At 40.0% G+C, this 22,754-nt stretch overlaps 1 protein-coding gene across 2 annotated transcripts; it reads left to right on the top strand.

The window, feature by feature from the left end:
* Positions 1-10,908: 10,908 nt before the first annotated feature.
* LOC123994985 (gastrula zinc finger protein XlCGF17.1-like) lies at positions 10,909-21,830 on the top strand. Of its 2 annotated transcripts, XM_046298161.1 has the most exons (3): positions 10,909-11,424; positions 15,912-16,055; positions 19,100-19,237. In XM_046298161.1, exons 1-2 carry the CDS (start codon positions 11,121-11,123, stop codon positions 15,992-15,994), a joined length of 387 nt encoding a protein of 128 aa, XP_046154117.1. In that variant the 5' UTR covers positions 10,909-11,120; the 3' UTR covers positions 15,995-16,055; positions 19,100-19,237. The 2 variants fall into 2 exon arrangements, with proteins under 2 accessions (XP_046154117.1, XP_046154116.1); XM_046298160.1 differs by lacking the exon at positions 15,912-16,055 and having other exon boundaries at positions 19,100-21,830.
* Positions 21,831-22,754: the final 924 nt, after the last annotated feature.

Genomic DNA, 22,754 nt, shown 5'->3' with positions numbered 1-22,754 from the left:
TCCCGTTTTCTCCGCTTCCTTTGCCATCTTCATTACTTCGTCATGTTTTTCTTCTTTGTGAAACGTCACATCGAAAGCCTTCTCATTCGGGTTCCCTTGAAGGCAGAGCACTTCCTTCACCTCTATCCTGTGGCATCCCATCAAAATGGTCCTTCCAAATGTCTCTCTACTCCACGGCTCCATCTCCTTTTCAGTCCAGGCAAATCGTAAGGTATTTGACATACCAATCCCCGGAAACGATCTTGTTTGCTTGTATTGATTCATTAAAAAAATAAGCTCTCTTCAGAAAGAAGCTTCAACCTGAAATGAAAAACATCTTTAATAGGAAAAGGTGGAGCAACTAAAGTTGTTGACTCTCCACATCTATCAAGACAACTGGAGCACTGGACCAGACACTCTTAAATAGAACCTGGACCAGCTCAGGTGAAACACCTTCCCACTAATGAGATTGACAAGCCAGCACAGGTGTAACACATACTGACTAACGAGGTGACACCAATAAGTGCATCCTACGTGCTAACGAGCTATACGTGCTAACGAGCTATACATGCTAATGAGCTATACGTGCTAACGAGCTATACGTGCTAAAGTCTAACCTCAAAACATAAATGGAAAAACCAAAGCCTGTAAAACCTTCCCCTTTAAGACAACAAATATATCCTATATTTTTGATGGACGAGTTTGCTCACCACCAACAGAAAACAACTTCCATTTCACATTATAAACAACTACAATGCTTCACCTTCACAAATATAAACATGGCGTCTACTGGCTTTCAACAATTAAGAAGACGTATTTCTTTCAAATGTTTCTTTATAGAGTGCGAAAACTCATTAGCTTCAAGAACTCTAGTCCACTTTTTATTTTACTAGGCAAGTCAGTTAAGAACAAATTCTTATTGACAATGACTGCCTAGAATCAGTGGTGCCCTGTTCAGGGGCAGAACATATTTTTACCTTGTCAGCTCGGGGACTTGATCCAGGAACCTTTCGGTTTCTAGTCCAACACTCTAACCACTCGGCTACTGAAAGTGCATTGAAATTACATTGTTTTAAAGTAATTTTAAAAATGACCCGAAATACATATTTTCAACTACAACCGAACAAATATTGGATGTTGGCATATTCTTCTTCTCAATTACATTTTGCTCAGTGGAATAGCTCCAATGTAAAAACACAGGTTTAACGTGTCCATATCAATAACCAATATGCAGAAACAGTTTGGGAAATATTGAAAACCTAAACATAAAATCTGCTATGTTCACAAACATCTGCCACAATAATCATATTACTTGTATTTGTTAAACAAGCAACGTATAAACTGCACAAGCACCAGAAACACTGTTGTTTTGACAAGCAGCAATAAATCACTGATATCGATTAGGGAGGAAATCAGGTTGTATGTGATGTTGAAACGAACACAACAATTAGTTAGGTAACATTGATAAATAAGATGTTTTATCTATTTTCAGAAATATGCTTATGTGGGAAAAGTCACTGGGGGCCCAGAGAGGGGAGAGGTCAGGATTGTCTTCATATGTGAGGGTATCTGTTAAACCATGTGAAGTGCTCCACAATGTCTGTACACCAGTCACTCCCTACTTTCCCATTGGGGGGAGGAGTATGGCAGTGTCTGGAACCAGTGTATGTCCCCTCTGATGTTGAAACTTGTCTTTCATAGTATATGACCTAGAGGCTCACTCCTCTCAGGGAGCATGTCCAAGGGTGGGTTGAATTTGAGATGGGAGTATCTAGAATTGGCAATTGAAATATGCCATTGGATAAGGTAATGTTTTGGTAATATGAAGTACCAATAACGAGAAGTAGAACCTTGTCTTAGAGAGCAAACTGAACGATAATTTATAGCTAATGCTGTCTGGCTATGGGATACTCCTATCTCAAGTAAAAGTCTTCCTTTGTGCAGTTTTCCTAAGATCTGTGGTTCATCATTGTGAGTTGAGAGGGGTGGATCTTTGTTATAAAATATCTCAGTTGACACTCTCAGAATTAATTTATAGACACGGAATTGATCTGAGAGTCAAAGGGCTATGGTGTGAAGCTCATATTATTAAAATATGAAGTTTAAAGTATAACTCTGACTTGTGTGTGGTTTGTAAACTCTCTTTTCACTTAGTAATACAGGAAATTACCACGACACTAGTCTACCTGGCCTGCGCGCAAATGTAGGCCTATAAATGTGCCAATTTGGGGATGTCTGATAGTACTTCTGCTTGTCTTAACACACCACCACTAATGAGTTGTGGAGATTCGCAAATACAATGTTCTCACCTCAAACAACAAGTAAACAAAGTCTTATTAAAATCTATTGCAAATTAAAATAGTTCCTCAAAGCATTTCCAGCTCTCACCCTCAATAACCACTCGGCATTAATGCAAAAAATGTAATGCTCTGATCCAGTGGAAATGTCATAAAATACCTGATGACTTCTTATCATTTGCACAAATAGCCGACAGCTGTGTCTGTTCAGAACTTACTGGCATGGGAAACTGACGGCCTAGAATATTTTATACAATGTTGCAAGTTTCAGAGGACCCAGTTGATAGTTGATATGTTTCAAGTTTGTTGTAGACAGGCCATGTGCAGCCAATGTGATTTATAGGATATTTATTTTTATCAGGATATTCTCTACCTGCAGAATGCAATGTTTTTATTTGTTGGCTTTATGTAGGCTATTTTTCTAACATAATTGTCGAAGGCAATAAAAGTTACTTTTAGAGTTGTATAATTTTCATTTTGATTTCGATAGAATGTAGATTAATCACAGACAATAATTTTGAGATACTATTATAAATTAAATTAAACTGTTCCAGTAAAATGTTCATACTAAAATCATAACTGGCACGCAGGTTGGTAGAAATTGTCAGATAAATTGGCACTCCAAATGGAAAAGGGGGAAGGGATCTTCAGGTTAGGTTGGGGCGGCAGCGTGGCCTAGTGGTTAGAGTGTTGGACTAGTAACCAAAAGGTTGCAAGATCAAATCCCTGAGCTGACAAGGTACAAATCTGTTGTTCTACCTGAACAAGGCAGTTAACCCATCATTGAAAATAAGAATTTGTTCTTAACTGACTTGCCTAGTAAAATATATATTTTTAATTCAAAAAGGTTATGTTGTTGACTGGCTCCCTCTAGTCATTTGTGTGTCTTATTTATTTAATCAAACAGAGTGCTTAAAGCATCAGACAAGTTCAGTACATAAAGACTTTTTAAAAAACACATGGGGTGATTGGTAGAAAGAACAGATGACTCTTGGTTGACCAAGATGCATTTTAGTTGGGGACAGCACTAGAACATGATTTTGGGGCTCCCGAGTGGCACAGCAGACACTGCATCTCAGTGCTGGAGGCATCAATACAGACACCCTGGTTCAAGTCCAGGCTGTGTCACAACTGGCCATGATTGGGAGTCCCATAGGGCGGCTCACAATTGGCCCAGTGTTGTCCAGGGTAGGCAGTCATTGTAAATAAGAATTTGTTCTTAACTGACTTGCCTAGTTAAATAAAGGGTACATTTAAATAAAACTAAAAAATTGTGTTTCATGACAAACCATTTTTTACAAATCCGTCAAGGCACCAACTTTGAGAAGGGTTTAAAACAAAGGTTTCAAACCAATTCATGTATGTAACTGAATCTAGGTATGTCTTGCCTTTAATGTAATGGCATTATACAATGACTTATCAACAGCTCTAATAATTTGCCCCCACAGGAAATCTTCACTGGCAATTATAGAATATACTATATAGCCTCAAAATCTGTTTAAAACAATAATTTTGACCTCATGGATGGCCAGTCTTTGTATTCATAGTGTAGTGAATTCAGGGGGTAGCCCTGAGCTGAACTCAAACCTGGGTCCAACGACTGTCAAGCCAACACCTTATAACTGTTACGCCAAGATTTCTGAACTTCTTGACGAGGTCACTAGGTGTTGGGTTACGGTTGCTACAATAGCTTTCTCTATGAATTTGAGAGTGGTTACATTTCTCCTTCCCCGATCCCTCAGCAGTTTACCAAATCAAGCCTCTGGGCAGCCATTTTGTTTCTGTTTAAAAAAACACACTACCCAGCAATCTGCAGTTCAAACAATAACAAATCTGTTATATTCTTAAAGAATCAATGGCTATAAATAAATAATTTAAAAGTCACAATATGGATGTAGCAAGTGCAGATTTCTGCTTCAACACCAAACATCAGTTCAACAATTGCAGAGTTTGTGCCTCTGTTTTTAAGACAATACTTACTAGTGTTAATAACTTCCTATGGCTGCAGGGGCAGTATTGAGTAGCTTGGATGAAAAGGTGCCCATTGTAAACGGCCAGCTCCCCAGTCTCAGGTGCTAATACACTGATCAAAAAAATAAAGGGAGCACTAAAATAACACATCCTAGATCTGAATGAATGAAATATTCTTATTAAATACTTTTTTCTTTACATAGTTGAATGTGCTGTCAACAAAATCACACAAAAATTATCAATGGAAATCAAATTTATCAACCCATGGAGGTCTGGATTTGGAGTCACACTCAAAATTAAAGTGGAAAACCACACGACAGGCTGATCCAACGTTGATGTAATGTCCTTACAACAAGTCAAAATGAGGTTCAGTAGTGTGTGTGGCCTCCACGTGCCTGTATGACCTCCCTACAACGCCTGGGCATGCTCCTGATGAGGTGGCGGATGATCTCCTGAGGGATCTCCTCCCAGACCTGGACTAAAGCATCCGCCAACTCCTGGACAGTCTGTGGTGCATGGTGGATGGAGCGAGACATGATGTCCCAGATGTGCTCAATTGGATTCAGGTCTGGCAAACGGGCGGGCCAGTCCATAGCAGTCCATAGCATCAATTCCTCTTGCAGGAACTCCATGCTCTGGACACTACGCTGACAGGCACAGCAAATCTTCTTGCCGCAGCTCGCCTTGATTTGCAATCCTGGATGAGCTGCACTACCTGAGCCACTTGTGTGGGTTGTAGACTCCGTCTCATGCTACCACTAGAGTGAAAGCACCGCCAGCATTCAAAAGTGACCAAAACATCAGCCAGGAAGCATAGGAACTGAGAAGTGGTCTGTGGTCACCACCTGCAGAACCACTCCTTTATTGGGGGTGTCTTGCTAATTGCCTATAATTTCCACCTGTTGTCTATTCCATTTGCACAACAGCATGTGAAATTTATTGTCAATCATTGTTGCTTCCTAAGTGGACAGTTTGATTTCACAGAAGTGTGATTGACTTGGAGTTACATTGTGTTGTTTAAGTGTTCGCTTTTTTTTGAGCAGTGTATATGCATATTATTAGTATTGGATAGAAAACACTCTAATGTTTCCAAAACTGTCAAAATATTGTCTGTGAGTATAACAGAACTGATATTGCAGGCAAAACCCTGAGGAGTATCAAACCAGAAAGCGGCTTCTATTTTGAAAACTCCATGTTCCATTGCCTCCCTTTGCTCCATTTAAAGGGATATCAACCAGATTCCTTTTCCTATCTTTTCCTCAAGGTGTCAACAGTCTTCAGACATAGTTACAGGCTTTTATTTTGAAAAATGAGCCAGAACGGTAACATCGCGTCAAGAGTTCGCATGAGTTTTGCTCGTGCAACAGAGTTTGGGCATCCATTTCCTTTCCCTCTCCTACTGAACAAGACCGTTGAGGTTAATATATTATCAATTATATATTTTTTCTGTAGCTCAGTTTTGGCGCTTGTAAAAATCCCCGGGAACCCATACGTAGAATGTATGCACACATGATTGTAAGTCGCTTTGGATAAAAGCGTCTGCTAAATGGCATATATTATTATTATTATTATTATTAACCTGAGAATTGATTATAAAAAACGCTTGACATGTTTCTGTGGACATTATGGAAACTATTTGGAATTTGTCTATGTTGTCGTGATCACTCTTTCCTGTGGATTTCTGAACATAATGCTCAAAACAAACAGAGGTATTTTGGATATAAAAATTATCTTTATGGAACAAAAGAAACATTTATTGTGTAACTGGGAATCTCGTGAGTGAAAACATCCGAAGATCATCAAAGGTAAACAATGAATTTGATTGCTTTTCTGATTTTCGTGACCGAACTACTTGATGCTAAGTGTTTTGTTTTAATGTTTTGTCGAGCGATCGATAAACTTACACAAACGCTTGGATTGCTTTCGCTGTAAAGTATAATTTCAAAATCTGACACGACAGGTGGATTAACAAAAGGCTAAGATGTGTTAACCTATATTGCACTCATGAATATAAATATTTTGAGTAATATTTATTTAATGTAGCGCTATGCTATTCAGCGGTTGTTGATGACAATTATCTCGTTAAAGGGATTGCAGCCATAACAAGTTTTTAATCAGGGAACGGTTTCTCAAAACCATCTTATTGCTAAGTTCACAGTTAGAACCATTGGATGCCTTAAGATGAGTTTGGGAAACCGGGCCCAGATATCCAGTTTCCTCCTCTTCTTCCTCCTCCTTTTTCGATGTAACAGTCATCTCCCCTTCCTCCTGTTTCACTCCACAAACTGCATCCTTCTCCTCTTTCACTCTGAACGTGTCTTTTTCTTCTTTCACAGTAACGGCCTCACCCTTTACTTCTTGTTTTACTGTGATATTCTCCTCTTCCTCCGTTCAGCAGGCCTCATCTTCTTTAACTGGAGAGTAGCTTAGTGACCGCATGGTCGGGGATGTTAGCTAGGCTAATGCTAACTTAACCAGCCCGCTAGCTGACCAATAACAACTACACCGTAAATGTGAAATTAAATTGGATAACTAACTAGACGACAGAAGTGTGTTTAAAACACAGTGGCTAATAAACATGAAAGCATCTAAAGAGCTTTATTGGCTCGGTTATTTTGTCTAGCAAGCTGTCAAAGTGGCTGAAAAACTGTTGCTGCTGTTGAAAGAAGCTTTCCGTCCACTAGATTAGACGTCACACTAGCAGCATTGCCTTAAAGTCCCACACCGCCATCTGCTGACTGGAGTGGGTAACGCAGTTGAGTAAAACTTATATTTAATTTTCAGACAAAAAGTTAAAGTGTAGGAAGCATGAGTTTTTACTCACCAGTGTAACAAAACAGTGTGGTTAAAGAGATGGTGAGTTAGTTGTATTGAAGATCTGGTTACCTATAAGTATAAACAGTTATGTTTTTGCGTCATTACATGTTTATTCACTTATTTCCAGATATCTTCAAAACTACCCACAATGCGCTGTTTCTCAACGTCATGTGGAGGATCTACTCTGTGCTACCGAGTTTGTATGCTAGGTCGGTATCTAGCTCAAGCTTGCAAATGTTAGCCACACCTAATGCTTTTCATGAACTGTGTGGTTGTGTTATCTAGAGGGAACTTGTGTTAACACGATAGACTCTGGTGCCTTCCTGCCGTGGGCTCAAAACAAAAGAGAAAATCAACCTGCTTGCTCCTTTTTGTTTTGTCAACTTTTCGTAGGGATGTTGTTTGATACCGGATCTACGAGGAATGCTTCCAAAACACTAAGCAGTACATTTCAAAGCAGTGTGCTGATGCCTGTATCACTTTATCAGCAGCACGTCATCAATGACTTCTGAAGATTCATTTCGTCGAACCTGATTGGTGTGGTATTGGGCTTGTTCGACACTGCAGGCGACTGCCAGCTGACTGATTTACAAATCACCTTATATCATAAATAACTACTCATTATTATTTATAAATCAGTCAGCCAGTCACCATTTACCCACAATTCAACATGAATTTCATGCTCTCGAACATGGCCAGTGGTTTAGTAGATGACAAAAAGGCGATGCTGTGCACGCTCTAGGGCATTTGTGGGACGTCATCTATAATAATGTAACTGTTCTAAATTCCGTGTTGCTCAAACCTGTTGAACCTTCATTACCGTTCAAACGTTTGGGGTCAATTAGAAATGTCCTTGTTTTCCATGAAAACAGATATGAAATGAGTTGCAAAATGAATAGGAAATATAGTCAAGACGTTGACAAGGTTATAAATAATTATTTATAATTGGAATAATAATTGTGTCCTTCAAACTTTGCTTTAGCAATTACAGCCTTGCAGACCTTTGGCATTCTAGTTGTCAATTTGTTGAGATAATCTGAAGAGATTTTCCCCCATGCTTCCTGAAGCATCTCCCACAAGTTGGATTGGCTTGATGGGCACTTCTTACGTATCATACGGTCAAGCTGCTCCCACAACAGCTCAATAGGGTTGAGATCCGGTGACTGTGCTGGCCACTCCATTATAGACATAATACCAGCTGACTGCTTCTTCCCTAAATAGTTATTGTATAGTTTGGAGCTGTGCTTTGAGTCACTGTCCTGTTGTAGGAGGAAATTGGCTCCAATTAAGCGCCGTCCACAGCGTATGGCATGGCGTTGCAAAATGGATCCCTTTTACCCTGTATAATCTCCCACTTTACCACCACCAAAGCACCCCCAGACCATCACATTACCAGCCAACATGCTTGACGGAAGGCGTCAAGCTATCCAGCATTTTTTCATTTTTTCTGGATCTCACGAATGGTCTTGTTTGTGATCCGAACCCCTCAAACTTAGATTTGTCTGTCCATAAAACTTTTTTCCAATCTTCCTCTGCCCAATGTCTGTGTTATTCCGCCCATCTTAATATTTTCTTTCTTTTTAAATAGTTTGAGATATGGATTTTTCTTTGCAACTCTGCCAAGAAGGTCAACATCCTGGAGTCGCCTTTTCACTGTTGACGTTGAGACTGGTGTTTTGCGGGTACTATTTAAGCCAGTTGAGGACTTGTGAGGCGTCTGTTTCTCAAATTAGATACTAATGTACTTGTCCTCTTGCTCAGTTGTGCACTGGGAACACCTTCTATTCTGGTTAGGCCAGTTTGCGCTTTTCTGTGAAGGGAGTAGTACACAGCATTGTACGAGATCTTCAGTTTCTTGGCAATTTCTCACATGGAACAGCCTTCATTTCTCAGAAATAGAACAGACTAACGATTTTCAGAAGAAAATTATTTGTTTCTGGCCATTTTGAGCCTGTAATCGAAACAACAAATGCTGATGCTCCAGATACTCAACTCGTCTAAAGAAGGCCAGTTCTATTGCTTCTTTAATCAGAACAACATTTTTCAGCTGGGCTAACATAATTGCAAAATTATTTTCAATGAGCAATTAGCCTTTTAAAATTAGAAACTTTTAATTTTAAATATAGAATATATTTTTTATTTTTTAACACTTTTTTTTGGTTACTACATGATTCCATATGAGTTATTTCATAGTTTTGATATCTCCACTATTATTCTACAATGTAGACACTAGTTACAATAAAGAAAAAACATTGAATTTGGAGGTGTGTCCAAACAATTGACCGGTATTGTATATGCATTGTGGAGAACTGATCCTCGAACTGTACAAAGGCATAACATCTACAGCAGGAACAACAGTCTGTGTTTTAAAAGGCCCAGCTGGATTGAATTGATCTATTTAAAATGACATATTTGAATGTCAAATGATTTGTTCTGTTTGTCAATACAAGACTGGGTCTGTGGAGGCTTGGCCTATTAGTGGTAGATTTGGGGGAGAATTTGACATGTCAGTTGGAATAGTGATACATTTTTGGAGGGACCCTTGTCACTACAGCCAATCAATGAGCTACTTCCCTTCCCCCACATCTCAGGCAGTTATGTTACTCACAACACTTCATACTTTCCTCAAAAATGGAAAAGCCCACTGAGATAAAGCCTTGCCATTTTTTACAATTAGGAAATAATATTTCATGGTTCACGCGTACCTCAGCCAGCATTGTGAATGGTTAGAAAAGAATATGTCATGTTTTACTCGTACCTCAGCCAGCATTGTGAATGGTTAGGAAATAATATGTCATGTTTTACTCGTACCTCGGCCAGCATTGTGAATGGTGTCTGATGCAATGACAAACTTAGACCATGGCAGTAAATCTAATACCTAGGTGTTTTTAGTCATGCATGAAAGGTCTGGGGTGGTTCTGTGGTTATAAGTTACTGACCATTTCTGGCCATGCTGGCAGGGTCTGAATCAAACCTAATGTCCACCTGACACACTGGCAGGGTCTGAATCAAACCCAATGTCCACCTGGTACACTGGCAGGGTTTGAATCAAACCCAATGTCCACTTGGCACACTCAGGGTCTGACTCAAACCCAATGTTAAGGGAAGGTAAGATTAGTTAAGAGGGTGATGATTATTGTTGTTCTACTGCCTGATTGTTATGCAAAAACACTGTTAACAAAAGCTTTGTTAAATCAGCACAACAGTTTTCAGCTGTGCTAACAGAATTGCAAAAGAGTTTTCTAATGATCAATTAGCCTTTTAAATGATACACTTGGATTAGCTAACACAACGTGCCATTGGAACACAGCAGTGATTGTTGCTGATAATGGGCCCCTGTACACCTATGTAGATATTCCATGAAAAAATCTGCCGTTTCCAGGTACAATAGTCATTTACAACAATAACAATGCCAACACTGTATTTCTGATCAATATGATGTTATTTTAATGGACAAATAAAAGTGATTTTTCTTTCAAAAACAAGGAGATTTTCTATGTGACCCCAAACATTTGTACGGTAGTATATATCTACATGATGTATTGTTACACCAGTAGCTAGCTACTTATTTAGATTTAGTATGACTTAATGAAACTGTCTTAAATGTGCTGTAGTAAACATTTTTTACTTCGCACTAATCAATCAACACATTTTGTATGTCTAAATATAATAGTATTATTTAATTAAATCAATTTAAAATAATCTTTGTCTGAAAATAAAATATGATCTAGTTGACTGCGTTTCCCACTCCAGTCAGCAGACGGCGATGTGCGTCTTTCAGGCGATGCTGCTAGGGTGACGTATAATCTAGTGGACGGTTCTTCATAAACAGCTCGTCAACCACCTCGGTAGCTTGCTAGCCAACATAGCCGGAAGATTCAAGCTATTTAGACGCTTTCGGTGTATATTAGCTTCTGTGTTTTAGACACGCTTCTGTCTTATTTACTTGTTAACCTATTTAATATTACGTTTTTATTAGTCAGCTATAGTAGCTGGCTGGTTAAGTTAGCACTAGCCTAGTCGCTCATGATAGCTAGCTAGCTAACATCCCCGAACATGAGCTCCCTAAAATACTCCCCTCCTGTTAAAGAAGAGGAGGTCTGCTGGACGGAGAAAGAAGCTCTGGGGCTGAACATTGTCGTGAAAGAAGAGAAGGAAGAGGAGGATGTCACAGTAAAACAAGAAGTAGAGGGTGAGGCTGTTACCGTGAAAGAAGAAGAGGAAGACTCGTTCAGAGTGAAAGAGGAGGATGTTATAGGTAAAGAAGAGGAGGATGTAGCTTTTGGAGTGAAGAAGGAAGGAGAGATTACTGTCACACTGAAAGATGAAGAGGTGGAAATCAGAGATCTGAGTAACACCAGTAAGTATCGCCTTAAATTGGTTTTTAACTTTGGATATTCGGAGTTGGCTCGTCAATACCTCTTCAACGGAGGGCCCTAGAATTATGACTGTAATGTCTAGAATCAGACTATGTAGAGAGCAAGCTACCCCTTGTTTGACTTAGACTATTCTCAAATATATATGTTATCTGCTGACCGCAGACTGGGGGGCATGGCTTGTAGTGGTTTTCATGGAGTGATTTTTTTTTTACTACACACGTTGCTGCCCAATAGTGCCATGCGAGAGTTGAGTTGGCTACACCAAAGATTATGGATATACTGACAAGATGTCTCTTCGCCCTAACAAGGGGAGTCGTTGTCCACAAAGCGGCACTGCTGGTTCTCTAGCTCACACCTTTCTTTGGATTGGTGGATACTAATAAGTATTGTAATAATTTTTAAAAATGTATTCTATGAGAGTTGTTGAAGTCAACTGCCTGTATTCAATGGAGAGAGATGCTAAGCTACTAGCCTCATGTCATGAATATGCATAGCCATCTGGAGACAACTCCTACAGTGTTTTATTAGAACACACCGTTCTATACAGTCCACCTGGTAGAGGTTCATATCTGACAGATGAAAATCTCTTTTAGGAACTTAGAAAGAGGGGGAGTCTACAGCTGCAACAACTAGAATTGTGCCTTTTGGCTTCTGGACAATGAAATAAAGTTGATATGAAAACCAATAAAACAGGAGAGAAAATTACATTGTGGTGTGTCCAATAGAACAGGAGAGGAATGACATAGTGGTGGGTCCAATAGAACAGGAGAGAAATGACATAGTGGTGGGTCCAATAGAACAGGAGAGAAATGACAGTGGTGGGTCCAATAGAACAGGAGAGAAATGACATAGTGGTGGGTCCAATAGAACAGGAGAGGAATGACATAGTGGTGGGTCCAATAGAACAGGAGAGAAATGACATAGTGGTGGGTCCAATAGAACAGGAGAGAAATGACATAGTGGTGGGTCCAATAGAACAGGAGAGAAATGACATAGTGGTGGGTCCAATAGAACAGGAGAGAAATGACATAGCGGTGGGTCCAACAGGTAAATAAATTGTCCCAAATTACAAATTACTCCTGTCTACACAGAAATCAATAAAATTCTTGACCAGAAAGCATGACGTTGCCACAGAGGAATCAGGGATCATTAGCTTCTTTTAAAAAATGCCTGTGTTTGGTTTCAAATCACAAGCTTGTAGGCTTATGGCTATTTGGGTAATGCGTGTGGCAATATGCCTCGCTGATTATTGAGTTGTGGCTGTCAGTGAAAAGCAGCTCAAATATGTGTGAAGATAATGTCTCTTGAGTAATTTAAAATGTTGAGTCAAGAAGAAGGGGAGGGTTGTGTGGTGAAGATATTGGTGAGTCTCTCTTCAGAATTTCCTCCGCTGGCTTCCACCAATTCTTGCTGCCTCATTGTTTCATTGTGTGTATTGATTTCCCTTAGATTGAGTTTATTATATCAATTCCCCATTACAAATAAATATAAATAGTCTATCACTAGTTAACTGAAATACTTATCAATCTTGGCTTTAGGCAAAGGACCAACACAGTCCACCAGAAACCTGCTGAAAGGTTTGTCAAAAGCAGGAATAGGCTGCAAAGGTACAACTGGTTCGGCTTGGTTCGGTTTACCTGCCCGCTGGCAATGCCACAGGATTTATCAGTGAGCAAAAAACATCCTGTTTCAGCCTTCTTGTTGACCCCAAGATGGCCTGCCATACTACCATCGTGAGCCAACCTCAGTATCTCTTGCTGAAGCGCAACTGGAACAACAATTTTAGATAAATTGGGCCAATCGTCTTGTCCAGGAGTGGAGCGAGAACACCATTTACTCATTAGACCGCCGTTTCCTCGTTAGACCACCGTTTCCTCGTTAGACCGCCGTTTCCTCGTTAGAATGCCGTTTCCTCGTTAGAATGCCGTTTCCTCGTTAGAATGCCGTTTCCTCGTTAGAATGCCGTTTCCTCGTTAGAATGCCGTTTCCTCGTTAGAACGCCGTTTCCTCGTTAGAACGCCGTTTCCTCGTTAGAACGCCGTTTCCTCGTTAGAACGCCGTTTCCTCGTTAGAACACCATTTCTGTCTAAATTACCAATGGAAACTTCATTAAACTCCTCTTCTGGATGTATCTCAGCAAAAAGAGGAGAGGGTGAAACATCTTTACTTTGTTCAGCAATCAGCTGCTTCCTAGACATCCAAGTGTCAACTATAGGGATCCTCTCTTCATTCAGAGGTTCTACAAACTCTCACCTTTGGGGTTTTCAAAGGAGAGGTCAACTCTGGAGGTTTACCAAAATCAGGATCACCCATAAATGTTTAACAGATCGACCATGGTGGGATCGCTAACATCCTCAACACTAGACTTGCTCCCGGTGAATTTCCTAGACCGAGCACGTGTAATGGCACATATGAGAACACTGTAGGGTACTTTTCTGATAACCCATCAGGTTCCTCAATTCTGGGTTCCTTACAAACGACAGGATTTGGCACAACCTTCCCTCCAGCCAAATAATTTCCCAAGATGAATGAGACCCCCTTCACCGGTAGGCTAGGACTCACCCAGTTCCACATTCTATAAAGGAACTTCCATGCAACCCATCTCCACGCCTTGTACTAACACACTGTAACCAGTTGCTGAAGTGTCAAAAGATAAAACACCCTCTAACATGAAGGGCTTCCCCAGTGTAGTACTGTAGAAACACCCTCCAACATGATCCCAGTGTAGTACTGTAGAAACACCCTCCAACATGAAGGGCTTCCCCAGTATAGTACTGTAGATACACCCTCCAACATAATAATATAATATGCCATTTAGCAGACGCTTTTATCCAAAGCGACTTACAGTCATGTGTGCATACATTCTATGTATGGGTGGTCCCGGGAATCGAACCCACTACCCTGGCGTTACAAGCGCCATGCTCTACCAACTGAGCTACAGAAGGACCGAAGGGCTTCCCCAGTGTAGTACTGTAGAAACACCCTCCAACATGAAGGGCTTCCCCAGTGTAGTACTGTAGAAACACCCTCCAACATGAAGGACTTCCCCAGTGGAGTACTGTAGAAACACCCTCCAACATGAAGGGCTTCCCCAGTATAGTACTGTTTTAAGAAGGTTATACCAAGGATGATTAGCGTTCTGATTTTGAATTGTAAGACCCCTTGAACTATCAACAAAAAATATTAAAAAGTTTATTCATGCCAGAACATGATTTGGCCGTACTGCTGTAACCCATAGTAAGACATTGGATAACATTCACAAAATGGAACAACAGTAACCATAGTAACACATTGGATAACATTCACAACATGGAACAACAGTAACCATAGTAACATTGTTTCCCCCAAAAATCAAAGGAAGTTTGTTCGGAAGTGTCTGTCCTTTATGGGATATATAAAACGAAATGTTTTTAACCCCTTATCTATGTCACTAAAGTCTTTCCACATTTTGTTACGTTACAGCCTTATTCTACAATAAATAAAAATCCGAATCATTCCACACATAATTCCCCATAATGAAAAAGCGAAAATGGGTTTTTAGAAAAAAAATCACATTTAAGAAACAAAAATATTTATTTACTTATTTACCTAAGTATTCAGACCTTTGCTATGAAACACTAAATTGAGCTCAGGTGCATCTTGTTTCCATTAATCATCCTTGAGATGTTTCTTCAACTTGATTGGAGTCCACCAGTTGTAAATTCAATTGATTGGACATGATTTGGAAAGGCACACACCTGTCTGGCTACCACCGCATTCTGAAACGATATGCCATCCCATCTGGTTTGCGCTTAGTGGCACTATCATTTGTTTTTCAACAGGACAATGACCCAGCACTCCTCCAAGCTGGGTTATTTGACCAAAAAGGAGAGTGAATGAGTGCTGCGTCAGATGACCTGGCTGCCACAATCACTCGACCTCAACCCAATTGAGATGGTTTGGGATGAATTGGACAGCAGAGTGAAGGAAAAGCAGCCAACGAGTGCTCAGCATATATGGGAACTCCTTCAAGACTGTTGGAAAAGCATTCCATATATTTTGAGTAGTTTACCACTTTTTTTGTTACTACATGATTCCATATGTATTTTCACTATTATTCTACAATGTAGAAATAAAAAACAAGAATAACCCTTGAATGAGTAGGTGTGTCCAAACTTTTGTCTGGTACTGTATATCTCATGAATGTTTTTATATTCAGTTACAAAAACCACTTTCTTACATTTGTTTGACTATGGGAAGAAGTGGTAAGAAAGTGGTTTTTTAATCAAAAGGGACGCTGTCAAAATGTTTTGAATTCAAATTGATTTACCCAGCCTACAAAGCACTACAGCCACTCTGTGATGACCAGTTCTGCTCTTTTATTGTGTTGCGGTATCTATTCTAGGTTAAACCTCATAGGAAGACAGCTTTATCATGTGGAGGTTTAATTCAGGTCTCTGTTTAACTAGATACTGTTTGTCTTTGGCAGGAGAGAGACCAGACTCTCACTATGACCGCAGGAAGAGTCCTTCAGGGGAACCAGATCCAGAGACGCCCAAACCAGCGAGATAACACCACTGCTCCCACTGTGAAAAGAGTTTTCGCTGGTTAGGGAACCTAGGTGCACCAATTTGTAAGTCGCTCTGGATAAGAGCGTCTGCTAAATGACTTAAATGTAAATGTAAATGTAAAACTGCATGAGAGGACACACAGGAGAAAAGCCTTTACAATGTTCCCAGTGTGGAAAGAGTTTTACCCTGTTAGCTAACCTGAAAAGGTGTGAGAGAATACACACAGGAGAAGAGCCTTACCACTGCTTCCAGTGTAGAAAGAGTTTTACTGTGTTAGCTACCCTGAAAAGGCATGAGAGAATACACACAAAAGAAAAGCCGGGCACTGAAGATGTGGATGTCGATTTAAGGCAGCCCCCCGCACCTCTCTGATTCAGTGGTTGGGTTAAATTCAGAAGACACATTTCAGTTGAATGCATTCAGTTGTACAACTGACTAGGTATCCCCCTTTCCCGTTCCCTTTTATAGAGCTCTGCTCAGCCTATAAACATGAAAGTAAGGTTAGATTTAATGTTCTACATTATTATTATTAGGGGCGGCCACCAAGTTGCGAAAATTATGGTACGTTCTGAAAACTGACTTCAGGTTTTTGAGGAATCTAGCCTCACAGGAAGACAGTTTTATTTTATGGAGGTTTAATTCCATTCTCTTTTTAGTATTTAACTAAATACTCTGTCTTTGGTAGGAGAGGGACCAGACATCTCACTGTTCCCACTGGAATGAGTTCTATTCAGTTAGGGTGCCGGAAGGAGCATAAGAGGAAACACACGATAAAAGTCCAACCACTGCTCTCTCTCTGTGTGGAAGGACATTTTCCCAGTCAGAGAACCTGAAATTACATGAGAAAATAGAAAGGCTGTATTCTGACTAATATTTTTGACTGAGAATTTGTGTTTTTGTTCATGCCACATGAAAACATATTGTTTATGATTATACCTGTCCATATATGTTGCTGCAGTTGACAATGCATGTCAGAGCAAATTCCAAGCCTTGAGGTCGAAGAAATTGTCCATAGAGCTCCGAGACAGGATTGTGTTGAAGCACAGATAGGGGAAGGGTACCAAAAAAATATCTGCAGCAGGTCCCCAAGAGCACATTCTTAAATGGAAGAAGTTTGGAACCACCAAGACTCTTCCTGGAGCTGGCCGCCCGGCCAAACTGAGCAGTAAGGGGAGAAGGACCCGATGTTCACTCTGACAAGAGTTCCAGAGTTCCTCTGTGGAGATGGGAGAACCTTCCAGAAGGACAATCATCTCATGCAGCACTCAACCAATCAGGCCTTTATGGTTGAGTGGCCAGACGGAGGCCACTCTTCAGGAAAAGGCACATGACAGCCTGCTTGGAGTTTGACAAAAGACACCTAAAGGACTCTCAGACCATGAGAAACAAGATTCTGTGGTCTGATTAAACCAAGATTGAACTCTTTGGCCTGACTGCCAATCGGCTGCCCTGACTGCCAAGCGGTTAGCCTGGTGTAAAGCGTGGTGGTGGCGGCAGCATCATGCTGTGGAGATGTTTTTCAGCTGCAGGGACTGGGAGACTAGTCCGGATCGAGGGAAAGATGAACAGAGTGCAGAGAGATACTTGATGAAAACCTGCTACAGAGAGCTCAGACTGAGGCGAAGGTTCACCTACCAAAAGGACAATGACCCAAAGCCCACAGCCAAGACAGCTCAGGAGTGACTTCGGGACAAGTCTCTGAATATCCTTGAGTGGCCCAGCCAGAGCCCGGACTTGAACTCGATCAAACGTCTCTGGAGAGACCTGAAAATAGCTGTGTAGCAAAGCTCCCCATCCAGCCTAACAGGGCTTGAGAGGATCTGCAGAGAATAATTGGAGAAACTCTCCAAATACAGGTGTGCCAAGCTTGTAGTGTCATACCCAAGAAGGCTGGAGGCTGTAATCGCTGCCAGAGGTGTTTCAACAAAGTACGTAGTAAAGAGTCTGAATACTTACGTAAAATATGATTTTTCTGTTTATTTTAATAAATTAGCAAAAAAATCTAAGAACATGTTTTTGGTTTGTCATTATGGGGTATTGTAGATAGAGTTTTTGAAAATCCATTTTAGAATAAGGCGGTAATGTACAAAAATGTTGAAAAAGTGAAGGGGTCTGAATACTTTCCGAATGCACTGTATTGTTACACCATGTAGGAGCAGTATAGACCCAGTCTGTTCATTATATCCATCTACGTGATGTATTGTTACACCATGTAGGATTACTATAGACCTAGTCTGTTCATTATATACATCTACATGATGTATTGTTACAGTAGGTCTGTGTTGTTGTTAGGTGAAGTTATAGATCCTACAGTAGGTTTATATTAGGTGAAGTTATGGGTCCTAAAGTAGGTCTATTTTATTGTTAGGTGAAGTTATGGGCCAATTGGTGTACAAACCCTCCGTACTGGTTGAAGTGTTTAAGTATAAAGCAGTTGATTTGTAACAGTAACACACAGGACATTCAAACAAGACATACAATTATAATCCAAAAGTAATGTAAAATGCACTCATAAGCAACCTGTAAATGGAGGCTATTTTTGCTGTCAGCCTATGAGAACTCCCCTGAATTTTCCCCCACGGTGGTGAATTAGCGAATAGACACAGAACTTAATGTGAGCCTCCTTGAGTAGCACTCCTGATCTTGCACTGTAATATTCAGAATACTTTGTGAAAAACTAAAATCTTTGCTCATCATTTTTGCTCCAGGTTGCTCCATATTACATCCATAACTATTGGTTTCCTCATTAGCAGGGAGGAGTTAATGCAATCAAATTGTGCGCATCGCCCTTGTGCTGCAGTTTTAGCAAACACGGTCAGGGGCCTATATTGGAGGCCAAAAGTCATCTGGCACAGTACCTAGGATTTCAACAACTTTCTTCTAGCCTAAAATCATCTATGTTTCTACTGATGTGAAAACAAGACTAAATAGGACTTTCTCACTTGACTGTCTTAAGACCATTGTCAAATAATTTTGACATTCATTACAGACAATTACAGTCAATTGTTGTACAACATCATGGCTACGCTGTTGGCATCACCTTTTTACAGTGGATTTCTGCTGTTGTGGGCCTTTAAGCATCTGTCTGACTTTGTTGTTCACACAGGAGAGAGACGTGGCTATCATGGATCCTCTGGGGAGCCTCAACAACAACATCATGATGCTGACGAGGCAGAGAAGAGTCTTTCCACATCAGAATTCCTCAAGAAACACCAGCAGAGACCCACAGGAAAAAAATCTCATTGCTGCTCTGACTGTGGGAAGAGATTCACCTCCTCAGCAGGCATTACAATTCATCAGAGAATCCACACAGGAGAGAAACCTTATTGCTGTGATCAATGTGGGAAGAGATATCTTACATGTAGCAGTCTGACTAAACACCAGAGAACACACACAGGAGAGAATCTATTTAGCTGCTCTGACTGTGGAAAGAGTTTTGTTTCTTCAGGATGTTTAGAATCACACCAGAGAACACACACAGGAGAGAAACCTTATAGATGTGATCAATGTGGGAATAGATATGTTACATCTAGCAGTCTGACTAAACATCAGAGAACACACACAGGAGAGAAACCGTATAACTGCAAACAATGTGGGAAGACTTTTAGTCAGTCATTCAGCCTGATATCACACCAGAGAACACACACAGGAGAGAAACCATATAGCTGTGATCAATGTGGGAAGAGTTTTGTTACTTCTAGCAGTCTGACTATACACCAGAGAACACACACAGGAGAGAAACCTTATAGCTGTGATCAATGTGACAAGAGATACTCTAGTAAAAGATCTCTGATCAAACATCAGAAAATACATACAGGAAGGAGTTGTTTCACAATATCAATGAAATAGAATCTCACTATTTAGAAAGTTTTAACGTTGTAGTAGGAGTATTTTAATGTTGTCATAATGTAGAACCCTAAATATTTGTCCCCTGTTCTATTGATTTCAGCATAAGGATATTGGTCTAGGGGGAAATCCAAGCTCTGAATTGAAAAGAGTACTTTTTATGTGGTCTAACAAAAAAATAGTTTTGTTGCACTTACAGTGTTGGTGACCCACTTGAATCAATATGTAGCTAGCTGTTTTCTACAAATTGTCTTCTAACCAGTGATGTACACATTATTCCCAGATTCCGTGTGTTGTTTGAGCTGTTAGTTTTAACAGGACGTGTAAGTGAATTATTGCCAATACATATGAAAAAGGATGTACATTTGGTGTTATTTTATATTTACAAATCATGTAATATTTAGTCATTGTGATTATTTATGCAACCAACTGACAATTTTTGGTTGCAATTATATTGACATTGTTGCTCTGCTTTTAGAATATCAGGGTTTATTCTCAGATGTGCCAACCCAAATGTACTAGAGAATGACATTATGGACTGGGCCCCGATCCAACAACATGCCTATCAAGTGAACCCTGCTCCGCAGTGAGGTGTAAAGTTACTAAGGATATTGCAGGATTTCCCTCTTGAAATCAGACATGTCCGTGGTAAGGACAACTTGGTTGCTGATTGTCTCAAGGGTGGGCAGTCAAAAATATTTGTGTTTGCCAGTGCGTTACCATGGATCACAATTTATTTTGACTGCACATTTTTCCGTATTGGAGATGAGTTTTGTTTAGGTTCTAGAGTTCTGATTCTTTTTTGTTTGGGGTATACCTAGTCAGTTGACAACTGAATGCATTCAACTGAAATGTGTCTTCGGTACACTGATTGGTGTCACCTCGTTAGTAGGTATGTGTTACACCTGTGCTGGCTTGTCCATCTCGTTAGTGGGAAGGTGTTTCACCTGAGCTGTTCCAGGTTCTATTTAATAAGAGTGTCTGGCACTGTGCTCCAGTTGTCTTGATAGATGTGGCGAGTCAACAACTTTAGTTGCACTACCGTTTTGGTTTCCCTCCTGTCTTTAAGTTTGGTGTGGGTGTTTCTTTTGTTTGCCTCTTCTTGGGCAGATATAGTGTTGATCATGGTGGGTGTCTTTTATGTCCCAGTTGTTGTTACTAGTCAACCTTCAGTGGATACCCCATAGTGTCTTTCAGAACCCCTCCTAAAACCCCACCTATTTAGTTGTGGCTGTTGTCAGTGACTCTTTGTTAATTCCCTCTTCTATTTAAGTGACATTTCTGGCTTTCTTGATGGGGAACGTAACAACAAACAATGGAGTAAAACAAGCTTATATTTTGGGTTGGATATTTTATCCAATTGTTAATATTTTAATCAATGGCATTTCTTTAGAATGCTCATTAGTCTTTCAGTTATTGTTTTTTATCCTCATGTTTGTATACTAAATATTTGTTTATTTTCAATTTTCTCCCATTTTTCCTGTGAAACCAATTGTTTCATCCATGTCTGAAATGTGCTGTATAAATAAAGCTTGATTTGATCATATTGTAAAACAAATTAACCCAATGACTGACCAATCAACAGACTCTTGGTATGAAAAACAGTATCAATCCCACTTTTCAAGCCTGCTGAAGGAGTGGTAAACACCCCTGGCTCTACCAGGGGCATGCAGTGGTCTCCCACAGCTCTGCTGATGTCATGTTTTGTGGCCATGCTGGTCCATTTTTTGACTGCCCCTGCAACCCAGAAACACATTTAGTTATATGATATAAAACACTCAAAGTAATGGATATGGAGCATCAGCTACGGTTATGTTATCAGTTATGGCCTCAGTTACACCTGGCACCTAAATGTGACTTCTGTCATTGATAGAGGAAAATATAGTTTAGATGATCAATTATGTATACTTTAATGATTAGAACCATTCATGCTAATACTTTTATGTTATGATTTGAAAAGTATTGGTTCTTAATTGTACTGTTACTGAAAATGTAAGCAGAAATTAATTGTGTCTGTGTCTCCTGGGAAAGTTTTAAAGCAGAGATAAGATAGTACTTCAAACAGATAATGTTTTGGTTGGATTCCATTAGCAGAGAGAAGTATATCCTTTAGGCAGGTTGGAATGTAGTTGATGAGGGGAGTGAAACTATCTCCAGGACCGAATACTACGCCATTGTAAGACTGGGAGAGGGGGTGTAACTGATGACGTCATTTTATGTCTTCTTCAGATTTAAAATGTAATGTTCTTTGTATTTTGGGTCAGTACTCATCAAGAATAAATGCTGAACTTGTTTTTTAAGACTGGTCTCTTGCTAATTCATGCAAATGATAAACTTACAACTTATCATGAATTAGAAATGAGTGCGAATTTAATTGGTTTTGGCAATAAAACATAAGGGAATTTAAAATTCCTCTATCAGTCATCCGATCATTCCAAGCTGTATTAGGTTCAGATCTACCAGGATGGGCCTTTGACAGTCTGGATGCAGTCAGGCCTCCGAATATACATAAGCAATGTAAAGAGATCGGGTGAATGAGTGGGGAAAAGTACATTTGACACAAATGACCATAATATCAAATGTGTGTGTCTGAGGGGAAAGTAACTCATACAGTCAAAAGGGGTGAGAAATTACACCAATATCAGTGGACAACTTGCACTAATGTAAATAAACATAGATGATCAAACATATTCCCTTTTGCTTACATGATGAACCGCTAAGGGAACACATATTTACCATCTAAACCATGTGACCTCTCACCTCTCTGGCTGTCATGCAGCGAAGGAAGAAGCGTGACCGAGAGCTCCCGATAAATCTTTAACAAACGTATCCTAAAACTTTAACTTCACCCATACTGATTACTACACTGTAGTACACTGCCAAGTGTGGGGATATGTCTACGAGACAACAACAAC

The sequence above is a fragment of the Oncorhynchus gorbuscha genome, linkage group LG14 (assembly GCF_021184085.1).
Source record: "Oncorhynchus gorbuscha isolate QuinsamMale2020 ecotype Even-year linkage group LG14, OgorEven_v1.0, whole genome shotgun sequence".
In the NCBI taxonomy this organism is placed as follows: Eukaryota; Metazoa; Chordata; class Actinopteri; order Salmoniformes; family Salmonidae; genus Oncorhynchus; species Oncorhynchus gorbuscha.
This window is presented reverse-complemented; position numbering and strand designations above follow the sequence as displayed.